This window comes from Nelumbo lutea, chromosome 8 (genome assembly GCF_056320005.1).
Source record: "Nelumbo lutea isolate HS-2025 chromosome 8, American lotus-T2T, whole genome shotgun sequence".
Lineage (NCBI taxonomy): Eukaryota > Viridiplantae > Streptophyta > Magnoliopsida > Proteales > Nelumbonaceae > Nelumbo > Nelumbo lutea.
In genome coordinates, this window is record NC_142691.1 from 370,352 (window position 1) to 386,312 (window position 15,961).

A 15,961-nucleotide genomic window follows, 5' to 3' on the forward strand; every position below is an offset into this window, starting at 1 on the left:
TAACACAAGTTTCAAAGTTACCTTTCTTGGATTCCAGGTAGGCAGGACAGTTCCTTTTCCAGTGGCTGGTCTTTTTGCAGAAGTGACAGGCATCCGATGCTTTGTCTTTCTTCTGCTTCTTGCTCTTAGTGGCTTTCTTCTGAGGCTTCTTTGCCTTCCTCTTTCTCTTGCCTGTCTTGCCAGCTTCAACAAGCATGGCTACAGGCTCATCATTTCTAATCAGTTCTTCAACTCTTTGCAACATATTGCTGAGCACTTGTAAGCTGACATTCAGCTTGTTCATGTTATAGTTCATGATGAACGGATTAAAGGAAGGAGGCAAAGAGTTAAGGATAGCATCTATATGGGTTGCAAGGTCCAGCTCGGATCCAAGAGCCTCCAGTTCGTTGATGTATCCCATCATCCAAAGACAATGGTCGTGAACTTGTTGACCCTTGGACATTTGTGCGGTCATGAACTGTTTCAAGACCTTTTGTCGAGTAGAACAATTCTGCTCTTCATACATTGTCCTGAGACTGTCCAATATGTCTTTGGCAAGTTCGATCTGATCGAACTGCCTCTGTATCGGGTTGTCTAAGGAGGCAATGATGTAACACTGGGCAAGGGAGTTTTTCTCCTCCCATTCTTGATAGTCTCTCCTTCGGGCCTCAGAAGCCCTATCACCCGGACGCTCCGGGGCAGGATTCTTTGCCACTTTGTCCAGCTTTTCAGAAGCTAGGACTAGCATAAGGTTCCTGTACCAGTCAGCATAGTTTGGGCCCTTCAACTTATTGTCATCAAGCAGTTTTGCAAAAGATCCGTTTGCCATTTTCTGATAAAAGAGCAAACATCAGTCCACAACCTAATTTGATTCATGTTCATTTCATAGATATGGATTTTAATCTACGATCCATTTCCATTTATTCGTCTCTGAGATTTCCCTCCTTTCTCAGTGACGGAGACTACAGGTTGTCTCTGGAAATGTGGGAAATCACATAGGTTGCATGGAGCCAACTGTTTCAGCTGCATAACCCCACCACCTTTCTGTGAATGATCATATCCACTCATCATATGAGTTTTCCCTTTGGCCTCTGTCAGACAAGGTTCAGAGCCGTTTTCAGGTAAACCTTTCTGTCCAGTGAGTGCTTTCCCATCATATTCGTGAACGCCAAGGTACCGTGAGAGAGTTCCCATTTTCTGGTGAAGCCCCCCTCCCACATCGGTCTATGACGCCCCTATCATCTTATGAAACACTCAGACAAGCCCAACAGCAAATGGATAGCCCATTTTCTGGTGCATTTCCTCATTATTGAATGACCCATCCTCATGCTAATGATGGAAGGCCTTTAGAGAGTTCATCATATAAATCTCCCTATCACATGCACTCATATTAGCTGGAGGGAACAAAATTACGCCCTAGTTTGATTTAGGTCAAACCAAAGTGGCTCCCACTGACTTTCATAAAGCCAGATTTCGGTGGGCCTTGAATCGGCTAGGGTTCCGCACGCAACCTCTTGATGAGGTGTGGGGCCCACCACTGAGGAAAGTCATCCAATGACCAAAAGGGACACCATGGCAATGATGTGCATTCAGCCATGGTGTGCACAAGAGCCACTGTCGAATGAGCATGGGCCAAGTACTTATGGCCCATGTACGCAGCACATCACACATCCATACATCACATGCAGGGATAAATTGATCCAATCAATTAATTATCTGTAAGGCCCGTTGGAAGCCCGTTAAAATTCCATAATATTAACCATTAATATTATCTAGGTATATGGGCTGAATTAGGGTTACCCAGTTCGGCCCATATAGCTTTATCCTTTAAAATGGGCTTTTGCAGTTTTAACTATTTAAAACTGGGCCTTTACAGGCTGGGCCGAATTAACCATTTAATTAAATGTCAATCCTTAGGCCCATTAGTGGGAAATTAGGGCTGACTTTCAACCTTGATTAAACCCTAGAATTGGTCCAAACAGTTTTGAACCAATCTCGGTTCGAATGGGTCTAGGGTTTGATTTTTAATTAAATCCTTAATTCAAGAAAATAATCTGAAATTAAATACTGATAAAAGGAAAAACAAGAATCAGTCAATCAGGGCTGTTCGCACAATCCTTCCTGCAAAACAGAGGTTAGATCACAGAATGCAGTTTCACAAACTGCAAATCGCAAATAGCATTTCTCTTATCTGCGAAATCTCCTTCTCTGCGAAATCTCCTTTTTTGCACCGCCATCTTCGATCCAAGAATTCGATCTCCTCTTGTACGAACAACCCATAAATCAAGAAAATTATAAAGAACAATTCTAAATAATAATCAGATTTATTTAAAATTAATTTCAGATTATTTGCCCATCTGTTTTGGGAACAAATTTCCCAAAAACCATATCTGCGCAAATTGGGTAGAACGCCTTCTCCCTAATTGCGCAGGTTCAGATCTGAAACAGAATGGTTCAAGATTTGAACCTGGCTCTGATACCACTGAAGGGATGAGAGATCCATCCCATGGATGCCCAAAGATTGCGGAATAAGGGGCGAATTTCAAAACTGTCTAACATGGCTACCTCTCCCATGGATTTGGTCAAGGACGGATCGGATCGAACTGGAGACTTAAGTAGCGGTTCAGACGGTTGGGTAACCCTGCACAAGCTTTCAATGCACTCCTCCTGAAGTCTAGCCATCCCAACAGCTACCATGGCTGTTGCAGGTTGAAGACATGTTGGTGTGGTAGCATCTCATGGTACTCGAAGTACCGTTCTGCTTTGAAGATCCAGGGGATGGGGTTGCCACCAAAGTAATTTGGAAAATCTATTTTAGTGACCTTACCAAAGGGGTGTCCCCCCATCCTCGGATTACTGTTCACGGAGCCTTCAGTCTCCTCCCGCTTGCTCAATTCTGTTGACTTTTATTGAGAGGCGATAGCGGAGACTGCGGCTTTGAGTTCCTTGAGTTCGAACACCACTTGATGCAAGCCAACCTCTACCTGATCAACTCAATCATCCACAGTGGTTAACCATGTTTGGGACATGTTGGTCGGTGCTCTGATACCAAAATGGTGGAACTGCCACCTTGGAAGTCTTTTGAAGGAGACTTAACCTCCTAAAAGAAAGAAAGATGGAGAGGGGGATAGAGGAAAACGAAGGAAAAACTAGAGAAGGTAAGAGAAATCAGGTTTTGTAATTCCATAATCCCTATTACAGACCCAAACTATATATATATATATATATATATATATATATATATATATATATATATATATATATATAGTTCTGCCGCAACTGTCTGTAACACTAGATCATCTGGCGTGGCCTTGTTTTTTCAATTCCTCCTAATGAGCTTTTGTGTGGGGAGGCCTTCGCGAGCTACACCTGACTGTACCTTTTAAATGATTTTTTCCCTTCTCTTTATGCCATTTCTTTGTTTAAAAATGAGCCTATTTCTTCCTTTTTATTTCTCTTTCTGATGGGGTGGCATAGGACTTGGGTTTCGGAAGAGGTTTGAGAAAAACTGACTTCTCACTTGTCACTGAGTTATTGCAAATTTTTTATTCAGTTGTTGTAGACCCTCTTAAGTCTGATGAGAGAATTTGGATTCCTGACTTCAAAGGCTCCTTTTCTTGTGCCTCTTTCTTCCAGTACCTAGTTACACAAGTGTCTATTGGGTCCTCCTTTCCGGTGTATGAGGTTTGGTGCAAAGCAATTCACCTAAAAATAGAGACCTTTTATTGGAAGGTCTATCATGGAAAAATCAACACTCTAGACTTACTACAACAAATAAGAAAAAAATGTTTTTGTCTCCAAGCGGGTGCACACTCTATAAGGCAAATGGTGAGATTGCTTACCACCTTCTAATTTCCTATTGTTTTTTTACCTCTATTTGGGAGTGGTTCTTTTCTCTCTTTGGGTGCAGGTGGATTCTACCTACAAGCTTGAATAATTTGTTTGCGTGTGGAACTTTTTAGGTGGCCAAGGAAAAAAGAATAATGTGGAAATGCACTAGGGAAGCTATAATTTGGACAGTTTGGGAAGAAAGAAATGCAAGGCTCCTCAAGGAAGAGGAAAAAAATCTATAAGAAAATTTGGAGTGCATTTTAAATAAGGGTGATTCATTGGGTCAAATCTTTGAACCTGTTCTCACCCTATTCCTTTGATGATTTAAGGAGCTGGAGGGAAGTGGCTTCTTCGTCTACAAGAAAGATTAGAATACTTAAAGCCTAGAAACCACTCTTGGAGAACTTTATAAAACTCAATTTTGACGGGAGAAGCTTTGGTAACCAAGACCCCTTAGGGAGGGGGGTGGGGTCAGAGATAAATATGGGATTATAACAGCAATGTTCTTGACTCCTATTGGTCTAGGAGGTTCCAGTAGAGCTGAGTTGACTGTTGTACTTTGTAGGGCACAAATAGCAAAACAGTTAAATTTAAAAAGGCTGATTGTTGAAGGGGACTCCCAAGTGGTGGTAAGCTGATGAAAGAATGAAAAAAAGCAGTCTGGACTTATCAAGAAGTGGTGAAGAAGATCAAATGGTTATTAAGGGGAATGAGAGTAACATTTCAGTGGGTTCCAAGGGATGATAATAGGTTGGCAAATTCTTTAGCAAGGCAAGGGGTAAATAGGGAGCAGTTATATTGGGCTCATTTGTAATATCTGTATTTTAGGGGTATTTTTTACCCCTTTGGATCCTTATTGTAAATTATTGTTTATATTAAATGAAATGACTCCCTGTTAATGATCAAAAAAAGCCCTCTTATAGATGGTTACCAAGAGGGACTATATGCTGTAGTGGTGATTGTGGTGTGATTTAGAATCCCGTGGGTGGCTGAAACATCATAAATGTGACATTTTGTGTGGTAGACAGCATAGTGTGTCGGTAGTGACAAGTTGGTGATAGCAGTGTGGACAGTAGGCTTCTATCCATCTCTTTGTTACTGTTCTCGTGGTTGGTACTTGGTAGTTAGAGAAGTACAATGGCTGCATCCAGCACTGGTGAAACTAAACCAAACAGTTTGGTTCAATCTGAAATCTTTTCATTACAGATGACATCTATTAAGCTGAATGCTGATAATTATATACCTTGGACTATATTAAATGAAGTCTTTGTTAAGTCAAAAGGGAAGTTAAAGTAATTGAATGCAAAACCATAAGCTAGTAGCAAGGAGTATGATGATTGGGAGCAAGAAAATGCTCAGATTGAACCAATGCAAGGTCTGGGGAGGTTATATGTAGCTCATTTCCTTTCAGGGCTTAGGATGGAGTTTGAGACTGTTTGTGTTCTGATACTGAGCAGTGCTCAACTTCCCCCATTACAGGATGCCTTTTATCAGTTCCATAGGGTGTTTTTTCGTTTTGCAAACACAGGTTACCAGATAGACATGACAGATCAGCATTAGATGTGGTGAGTGGGAGAGGCCGTGGTGGTACCAGAGGAGTTGGACATTGGAACAAAGGTGGTGACAAATTTGCCTGAGTAATTAGGCAGGACTTGGTGGACATGAACAAACTAGTGGTCGTGGGATTAGAAAGTGCACTTATTGTGTGATGGGTGGTCATCCAAAATTTGTTAAAGAGGTATTGGAAGCATAGTGGTTGAAAGGTTTATCAAAAGGAGGATTTGTGGGCCACTAATCCAGATGCAACTCTTTGGACCACTTGCACAACTATGGTACCCAAATACTTGCACAAGGATACTGTATCATGTCAGATACTTTGATTTTTAGTGTAAGTTTTGTATCCAACATTGTATCCAGCCCTGTCCTTTTCTGTATCAGGGTAACATAGTTTGACAGAAAAAGAATATTAGAGTCTTTGAGAACGAATTCTTAAAGGAAGAGGAGATCTTAAGAAGGATAGTGGCCAGTGGGGAGAGTAGGGCCACTTCAGATCAGAGCACATCAGTCTGAATCACACTCAATAGAATTTATGGTTGTTACTGATAAAAAAAAATCAATACACGAAACAAGCCTTGTGTACATATAGGATATTATCTCCATATGATGCATTATGACTTTCTAATTCCTTCATAATTTCAACAAACCTTTGGTATAGACAGAGAAAGGGAAATAAGAATAATTTCTTTTTTTTGGTAAGTGATAAAAAAGTTTATTAATAAGAACAATAATTAATTGGAAAAAATCAAAACAGGTTTAATTTTTTTTTGTTGATAAAATAATATGAAAGTATCATGTATTCTTTAAGTTTTCAGCAATAGCCTCAAGCAAGCAAAAGATGTTGAAATAGTTTATAAAGAACATAAATAATTTTGATTTACGGGAAACAAAGGATGAATGGTATGGATTAGAAGCTTACTCTGAATCAGAATTTCTCATGCGTGAAATGTATTCATACAAGTGAGTAAGTGATCCTCCATGAGCTATGCAAGCTCTTCTTAAGTGGGTAGGTAATTCTGAGATATCTTTTGTACAAGCCAAGCTACCAATAAATTGGGAAAGGATATCTCCAAAATGTTGCGAAGCCTTCTCAAAATTGAACAATAACTCAGATGTAAAGTTCAAAACTAAGCATAGATATGATGGCCCCACCAACATCCTATGCACTCTGTGTACAAAGATAAATATAACTTAACTGAAAAGTTAAAAGTCTGCCCACATAAAGGTAATTTACCTCTTTTGCAAACTCCGTTGGAAGAATGTCAACAGCCAAACATATCACACCATTACCCTCCATGTCATAGTGGTATAAATTGGTGAATGGATCATATCTAAACAACAAAATTGACATTAAGATATGCTTTAAAAGACCAAAAAAACAAAAAATGGTTGAACAGTAGCATGCCAGACAATCAAAACAAAAGCAACTAGGATGATGTGGAAATCAGGAAGATGCCAAAGAAGAATATATTAGGTTTCTGTATCAATGGGAAAGAAATATCATGGACCCATCCAAATATGGAAACCAACAAAGGAAGGAGTGTTATTAAAGGCCAAGTTTGGAAAAGTTCTGCAACAACCAACATGAGTCCATCTGGGTGTTGTGAGAAGGGCTGATCTGTTGTTTTTTTATATTTGGAGTACCCTTTTATCGTGTATCATATGTACCATATCACTGTATATTTCTCTATTCTTTCTTGAACAAGAGAAGGGCACAATGGTCCTTTCTCACCTATTGTATTTCATTAGTATATGACAAAACTTGTTTGGGCATGTTCCACATTGAGACAACCCACAAACTGTTTCTCTTCACCTGTACAAACCCTAGTTGTCATGGTATCAAAGAAGGTCTTCTACATCAGCTTTTGTTCTGTTAGAATGCTCGAATCAGGGGTATTTTGGTCATTCTGGTGTATCTTATTGAAAGTGAAATGTCTGTTGTATCTGAGTTTAAGTGTCCCATCTTCTATGAGGAACAAAATTGACTTTCTTGTAACTCAAGTTTTTCATGAATAAAAGTTAAGTGGGTCGGCTAGGAGAGGTACTTTTAGTACATCCTCTCTTCTACTCTGGCCGAACACTCTTCTCCTCTCCTTCTTCTTCTTTCTCTTTTATTTCTTCTTTCTTCTTCTCTACTTTGACCTAGAAACAACTAGGGTTTATTCACATGGTATCAGAGCATTAAGGTCTGGTGTTCGTTTTCTTGCTGTTGTCTTCTTCCTGGGTTCGCCGCCAGCTTCACAGTAGGTTTCATCATCCTACAACTGATCTGATTGAAGACTCGATAAAGGGATGAAAAGGAGTTGTCGTTTTGAGGGCCTGGGTGTGAGAATGCCTCTGGCCGGTGCTGTGGTGGTCGTTGAAGTGGTATACTAGACCCTCTATTCAGTGTACGAAGAAGGCTGGTCATATACAGGTATGGACACTGCTGTCGTGTGATCAGAAAAGGACTGTGAATGCTGATTTTTTTTGTGTGCTTCGAAAGTTAGTTGTTGTGGTGCTGGGTGAAACTGATACACATATCAGTCATGTTTTTTTGTGTGTTTTCTTGCTCGCATGTGTGCTGAAAGAAGAGTGGTAGACTGCTGATGTCTACGACAGCAGTGGTGTGGTGTTGACTGTGTTGTGGTGGCTGACATATCTATGTTTGTAAACGCTTAAAAGTGAACCCCTAGACCTTGTGTATAATCAGTTCTGCAGTTTGCAGAACAAGTGTTCGATGAAATGACTAAGTAATTTCAGTAGTGGTGTGTTGGTGGTAAATGGTCCTGCAGTGTGCAGACCAAGTGTTTGATGTGTTGACTGAATGATTTCAGCTTTAGAGTGTAGTGTGTAATGTGCAGTTGAAGAAAGTGGGTTGGTGGTATTGTAAGTGAGATAAGTCTTGTGACAAGTGTGAGATTGTGGTGTATATTCTTAAAGGCCAAGAGGAAAGTAAAACATGTGAGGGAGGAGAAACCTTCCTCTGATTCTCCTGGGTTCAGTGATTGGGAACAAGATTATGCACAGATAATGACATGGCTTTGGAACAGCATGGAACCAAAGATTAGTGTGAACTTCATGTTCCTAGATACAGCCAAAGAGATCTGGGATCATGCTAAAAAGTTGTACTCTGGACAAGACAATAAACCTAGGGTATATCAGTTATACCAAGAGTACTTCAATTTGAAGCAAGGAAGTCAAAGCTTAGAAGAGTATTATGCAAGTTTGAGAAACATCCGCAATGAGCTAAATGTGTATCACCCTCTCACATCAGATGTCCAGATCCAACAACAGCGTGAACAGCTTGATGTGACTAGGTTTCTTGTGGGCTTGAAGGCTGAGTATGAGCCTGTCAGAGCACAGATATTGGGGGGATCAGCTCTCCCCTCACTTGAAGAAGTTTTTGCCCATCTTAAGAGAACATCCATTGAGCTAGTGGAACATTCTTCCTTCTCTGATAGATTTGGTTTGGTAGTGACTAAAGGGAGTGGTCGTGGAGGTAGAAGTGGTGGTGGCAGCAATGGCCCTCCAAACAACCGTGGTGGGCACATGTTTAACCGGGCCAGTGGCCGGACTGGAGGCCGTGAGTCAGGGGGAGGCCGTGGAAAAGGAAGGGGTAATGCTTAGAGAAAATGTACCAATTGTGGCTTAGAGGGGCACACAGTTAATTTCTGCTATGATTTGCATGGTCCACCCAACACTTGGACTACATGTTACATCTAAGAGTAGTAGCACAATTACTGAAAGCCAACAAACTGCACCAACCCCCTCCACACCTACTTGTGCATCCGGGCAAGAAATGGTGAGTGTACAACGGACAATATATGAGCAGTTCCTTCAAACAACTCAGCAGAACACAGCTACACTTGCCCATTCAGGTATGACTTGTTTAGCTTCCAAAGCATCACCCTGGATCATTGATTCTGGTGCCTCAGACCATATGTTTGGGACTCCTAATGTATTTTCTTCCCTTTCTCACACCTCCACATCTCAGACAGTTACACTTGCTAATGGTTCTACATCTCCTATTTGTGGTGTTGGTGATGTTGATCTCTCCTCATTGTCTTTAGCATCTATTTTATATGTTCCTAAGTTCCCTTTTAACCTTATGTCTGTTAGTAGATTAACCAAGTCCCTTAATTGTTCTGTAACCTTCTATCATTCTTCTTGTGTGTTTCAGGATCTCAAGACGGGGACGAAGATTGGTGGAGGGCATGACGCCGGTGGTTTGTATTACCTTGATGGTGGTGGCCCTCCAGTGGCTTTTCAGTCATCTCTTACTCCTCTCCAATGGCACTGCAGATCTGGTCATCCCTCTCTCAAGGCTTTGAAGCTGCTAGTTCCTTCCTTGAGTCATCTTTCATCATTAGATTGTGAGTCATGTCAGTTGGGAAAACATCATCGAGTCTCATTTAGTCCAAGAACTGATAGTCGTGTCTCAAGTCCTTTTGTTTTAGTTCATTCTGATGTATGGGGTCCAGTTAAAGTGGTGTCATACAATGGGTTTAAGTATTTTGTAATCTTTGTTGATGACTTTTCAAGAATGACATGGATCTATCTTATGAAAGACCGTAGTGAATTGTTCTCTATTTTTCAGAAATTTCATGTTGAAATACGCACTCAGTTTGGTGTTCATATGAAAATACTTCGCTCCGATAATGCCAAAGAATACATCTCCTCATCATTTCAGCAATACCTAGAACATCATGGAATAATTCATCAAACTTCTTGTGCCTACACCCCACAACAAAATGGTGTAGCTGAACGGAAAAATAGACATCTTCTTGAAACTGCTCGGTCCTTGATGATCAATATGCATGTCCCAAAGCATTTTTGGAGTGATGTTGTTCTTACATCCTGTTTTTTGATAAATTGGATGCCCATGTCAATCCTTGGAAGTCAATCCCCTTTCTCCGTGTTGTTCCCCACTTTGTCTCCCTTTCCTCTCACCCCAAGAGTCTTTGGCTGTGTTTGTTTTGTTCAGCACTTGGGGCCTGGAGTAGACAAGCTAGATGCTCGAGCTACAAATTGTATTTTTCTTGGCTACTCAAGGACTCAGAAAGAGTACAAGTGTTATAACCCTAAGTTTCATAAATCGTTTGTGTGCCCTGATGTCACCTTCTTTGAATTAGTTCCCTTTTTCTCCAATGTCGGGGTTTCTTCTTCTCCCTCTGTGGTTCCTCTTCCTGTTCCAGTTGTGGACCCCCTTCCCGTAGTTCCCACTCCTACTACAGATGCACATCATATGCCGGTTACTACAGAGAGGCCACCAATTACTCAAGTGTATACTCGTAGAAGTGCTTCGGCTCCTCCTCCACTTCAGCACCCATCGACAGATCCTGCTACTGCCCCTTCTCCCTCAGATCTTCATCTTCCTATTGCTTTGCGGAAAGGTAAACGTACTTTTACTTCTCATCCCATTTCAGACTATGTTTCCACTGCTCACATTTCTGCTTCCCATTGCAAGTTTATATCATTACTCTCATCGGTTCCCATTCCCAAGATTGTACAGGAAGCCCTTGTCTCTCTAGGGTGGCGGCAAGCCATGGAAGAAGAACTCTCTGCTCTACAACTTAATCATACGTGGGAACTCACCACCCTTCCTCCTTGTAAGCACACTGTTGGGTGTAAATGGGTCTATACAGTGAAGCATCTTCCTGATGGCAGTGTGGAACGATTGAAGGCACGGTTAGTGGCCAAGGGCTATTCTCAGTTATATGGTGTGGACTATATGGAGGCATTCTCTCTTATGGCTAAAATTGGTTCAGTTCGGGCGATGCGCTAACGTGCATCCAACAAGCAACGGCGCCACTCGATCTAGAGTGCTAGCGTGCGCTCAGTCCGTTGCTTGTTTCGCTGGATGCGCTAACGCACCTTTACTAATAAAATAATAAAAATAGAAGCGCTTAGCTCATTTCTTCAGAATCTACTAGCTGCTTCTTGATCTCATTGGCTACTATGTATGATTGGCCTCTCCTACAACTTGTCATAAAAAATGCCTTCCTACATGGTGATCTAGTTGAGGAGGTGTATATGGAGCAACCACCAGGGTTTGTTGCTCAGGGGGAGGCTAGTAAGGTGTACAGACTCAAAAAGGCAATCTATGGACTGAAACAATCTCCTCATGCATGGTTCGGCAGGTTCAGTGAAGTGGTGAAGGCCTTTGGGATGAAACAGTGTCAGGTTGATCATTTCATGTTTAGCTATAACTCGGAAGATGGAAACATCTTGCTAGTCGTGTATGTGGATGATATTGTCATAACTGGAAGTGACAACAATGGAATTGACAGGCTGAAAAAATTCTTACAGGACCACTTCAATACGAAAGATCAGGGAAAGCTAAAGTATTTCTTAGGAATAGAAGTTGCGAGGTCAAAACAGGGGATCAACCTATGTCAGAGGAAATATGTTCTTGATCTACTTGAAGAAACAGGGTTGTTAGGTGCTAAACCAGCAGAGACTCCTATGGAACTCAATGCCAAGTTAAGTGTGGATGCAGGTGAAGAGTTTGATGATCCTGGAAGATACAAAAGGTTGGTGGGAAAGTTGAACTACCTGACCATTACCCGACCAGATATATCATTTGCTGTGAGTGTGGTGAGTCAGTTTATGCAACATCCCCGGGTTCCTCACTGGGAAGCTGTTCTGAGAATTGTTAGGTACCTAAAGGGTGCTCCAGGTCGTGGTTTGTTATACCAAAAAGGAGGACCTCTTGAGATAGTAGGGTACATAGATGCTAATTGGGCTGGCTCTATATCAGACAGGAGGTCAACCATAGGGTATTGTACCTTCTTGGGTGGCAATCTTGTAACTTGGAAGAGCAAAAAGCAAACAGTGGTGGGAAGAAATAGTGCGGAAGCAGAGTATAGGGCTATGGCCCATACCACATGTGAACTAGTATGGCTGAAGAACCTACTACAGGAGATGGGTTTCTCAATTGACAAACCCATGAAACTATACTGTGATAACCAGGCTGCTGTTCACATCTCATCCAATCCTGTCTTCCATTAAAAGAACTAAACATATTGACGTGGATTGTCACTTTGTGAGAGAGAAAGTGATAAGTGGGGTAATAACTACATCTCATGTGAGCTCAGGAAATCAATGGGCAGATATCTTCACAAAAGGATTGTCTCGGGGAAGAATAGATTACATTTGTAACAAGCTTGGACTATATGATATATACTCTCCAGCTTGATGGGGAGTGTTAGAATGCTCGAGTCAGGGGTATTTTGGTCATTCTGGTGTATCTTATTGAAAGTGAAATGTCTATTGTATCTGAGTTTAAGTTATTTGTCCCATCTTCTATGAGGGACAAAATTGACTTTCTTGTAACTCAAATTTTTCATGAACAAAAGTTAAGTGGGTCGGCTAGGAGAGGTACTTTTAGTACATCCTCTCTTCTAGTTTGGCCGAACACTCTTCTCCTCTCCTTCTTCTTCTTCTTTCTCTTTTCTTTCTTCTTTCTTCTTCTCTACTTTGACCTAGAAACAACTAGGGTTTATTCACATGTTCAAGTTCAGAAGGTTGACATTCAAGCTTCCTAATCCTACTGTCAAAGACCACTTTGAGGACTGTTTGAAAGCTCTTCTTCTCAGTATGATTACAGCACCTTTTTTTCTGATTTTTCGCCTCTAAGTTGGATTTCTTATCATTTCTCTCTAATGCTTGATCCAATCTTCCTGTGCTCCTCGATTCTAATTCGCCCTAAGGCTCTAGAACCTACCCATTCACTTGGACAGGAGTTCAAACTCGATATGAAGGGGTTTGATCCCTTTTCTATCTTCAACATATTAGACAGTGTATGACCTTAGCTCCAATCAGATTGATGTACTTATTGTCATTTATTGTAAATGAATAAAGTGCATAATTGATTCATGTTATTTTGGTGCACTTCTGTGTAATACCCTTAAATTGGACACATATGAGACTCGTGTTAGTTTAGAATCTTCACAGCCATTGCATAGATCTAGGGAAATTTATCCTGCCAAGGCTGACACTGATGTGCCACCAAGTGGGTTGGGGTGGCTTGTCTCAACTACCAGGGTGAGACCTGAGGTACATGCAATGTGGGTTTTCTTGAAACCCTGAACCAGACCAAATTCCAGTATTGCCCTGGACCTTGGAGACAAATGGGAAAAACTGGAATGTTACACCTGACCCTTATACTCGATTATGGTACTGCACTAGGTGTCAAATTAAGCTGTCTTTGATATGCCAATCAGTAAGATCCTTAGAGGGGGTCAAAACCTGGGTATGTTGGCGCAATCCGAGAATTCACCTGAGTGGGTGATCATAGTGACAGGATCAGCCCCTTTGTCGAACAAAGTGAATGATCGGGGAAAGCAATCTCTCTGATGGAAATCTAAACCGCCAGCAGTTGATTTCAAACTTGTTGAAATTTGTTTTGCAAAATATATTTATATAGAGATATATTTATATATTATTGTTTCACAAAATGTTTGCAAAAGGTTTTAATTCTCGGGATCCATGTGAGTAGAGAATGCAACACTGTACCTTGCAGCCAAGGGAGAGGTCCTCTCTTGTCGGGCAGTGTTTGATCATTATGGGCTGAGAGGTTAAGTGTAAGACTATTGAGAGTAATACCTAATGGGCTAATCTTGCATCTACCCATAGTCCTTGGGCCTTCATAAGGTGGCTGGACCCAAGGACCATTTAGTGTAAATGTTGGGCCCATTAAGAACCCATACTGATGGACTCAGGGGTTCACTGTGTTCTGTAGTGAATTCGGCCAAGCCTTGTAACAGAGGCTAGGTTGAACCCACGTGGCTGATGTGTGGATCAATGTTAGGGTCCCACGCCATACAAAGAGAGCCAAGCTAGCCAACATTTAAAGGGAAAGTGAGATATGTGACTAGATGGTCCTAAAGCCCATTTCGAACTGGGCTTAACTTAGTTAATTAAAAGGGGGCAAATTCTGATTTATAATCTAATCAGGATTAGCTAAAGGATAAGATAAGTCTTATCCATTTAAGAGTCCAGATCCAAATATCAAGTTTGGATCAAGAAATTCTTTCCTAATTGGATTAGGAAGCTGATCCAAATAAGGCTATAAGGAGGGGGCGAATTCACCAGTTTTATACACTCAATAATCTACAGAATTCTTCCCTAGTTCTTGCCGCCCCTACCCAGTTTGATCTCCACTCTTGGATCTAATCAAGAATAGTTCTTGATATTGTTTCTTGTTAGAAGAAACAATCTAAAGTCGTGCTCACCAGCCCCTTGCGTAATTCTTTTTAAAGAATTAGGGTTCTTGCTGAAGAACCACTTTGTTGATCCTGCCTCATCATACGCTATATCATTTTCAAAGGAGGTGGGTTTTAGTCACCTCTTTGGGCGTGAAAACCTACGTTGGGAGTTACTGTTATTCCATATCAGGTACATCCCTACTTGCTTCCTTTTGGTTTCAGATTTGGTCCGGTTTGTTTCAAAAACGAACTTTGAAAATGCAGTTTTCTAAATTAGGGAATAGGATTCCCGGATGGAAGAAAGAAATTTTTGAAATTTCGCCCAGCCACCCTGCATTGTTCGGCCATCCATATGATAGATCTCCCATCTCTTCACAACAGACCTGCAACTTGTCTTTTCTGGACTGTTATATTCTAAAACTATTTTTCTGTGGTTATTTCTTGAAGGTTTTGACCCTTGTCGCTTTGCCCAGTTGAATTTGTGGTTATTTTTCTCAGATTTGAGGCTGGACCAGTTGCTTTTGAGAGTTTTGATCCATTTTTCCGACTTGTTCTAATCTGTATTTCAGTTTCAGGACTGCTGCTCTATTTTCTAGTATATTGGGGATTATATTCTTGTGAGAAATGATCTCTTCGGTGCTGAATCCCCACATCTCTTTGTTATTTACATCCTCAAGTCTGACTTAGGTTGGATAACAGCAAGGCATTTATTTATTACTTGCTTTAATACCACATTGTCCTGCTTTGGATTGTACTGTCTTGGTGTTTTTCTTGCTGAAATGGCTATGGACAGGAGAGATATTCTTCTTGCAATCAGATTTGATGGGAGTAATTACTCACTATGGAAGTTCCACTTTGAGTTTTTATGTTGAGGGGCAGGGTCTCTGGGGTCATATTGATGACTCTTCACCTAGACCTAATGAATCTGATAGTAAAGGGGTTAAAATGGAGAATTGATGATGCCAAAATCGTTTCCTGGATTTTTGGATCAATTGAGACTGATATAGCTATTCCAATGAGGGGCCTGAAGACAGCAAAGAAGATGTTCAAGTACATGGAGAAAGTTTATCAACAATCTGATCTCTCTAAACAGTATCAGATAGAAACCGAGGTCTTCTCCTATAGCCAAGGGGAGAAGAAAATTCAAGAAAATTATGCAGATTTTGTGAATCTATGGACAGAGTATGAATTGATTCATATGGGTGAATCCTTGACAACCTGTTGTGTCAAAGCACTTACTACTTGCCTAGATGTGATTTTGGGAAAGCTTTTAAGGGAGGAAACAAGACTTGTAACTCAATCAGCTATCAGCAGGAAGCAAGATATGGGGGCAGAAGCAATTTTCTTGGCAAATAGGTCCAAACTTAAAAAGGATTTATCAAAGGTGCAATGCTATGAGTGTA

At 41.0% G+C, this 15,961-nt stretch overlaps 1 protein-coding gene across 14 annotated transcripts in view; it reads right to left on the reverse strand.

The window, feature by feature from the left end:
* Positions 1-15,961, reverse strand: part of LOC148842059 (lysine-ketoglutarate reductase/saccharopine dehydrogenase bifunctional enzyme) — a 179,571-nt gene that overhangs the window by 104,809 nt on the left and 58,801 nt on the right. For 10 of the 14 annotated variants that reach the window (XR_016103340.1, XR_016103344.1, XR_016103338.1 and 7 more), the window contains exons 10-11: positions 6,602-6,698; positions 6,287-6,453 (exon numbers count right to left, since the gene is read on the reverse strand). Coding sequence is in view for 7 of the 14 variants with exons in the window: in XM_088958162.1 (XP_088814288.1) it covers positions 6,287-6,453; positions 6,602-6,698 (264 nt within the window). In the remaining 7 variants the exon portion in view is untranslated. The remainder of the gene's footprint in view (positions 1-6,286; positions 6,454-6,601; positions 6,699-15,961) is intronic. The other 4 variants (XR_016103343.1, XR_016103342.1, XM_088958165.1 and 1 more) reach the window with 1 other exon arrangement.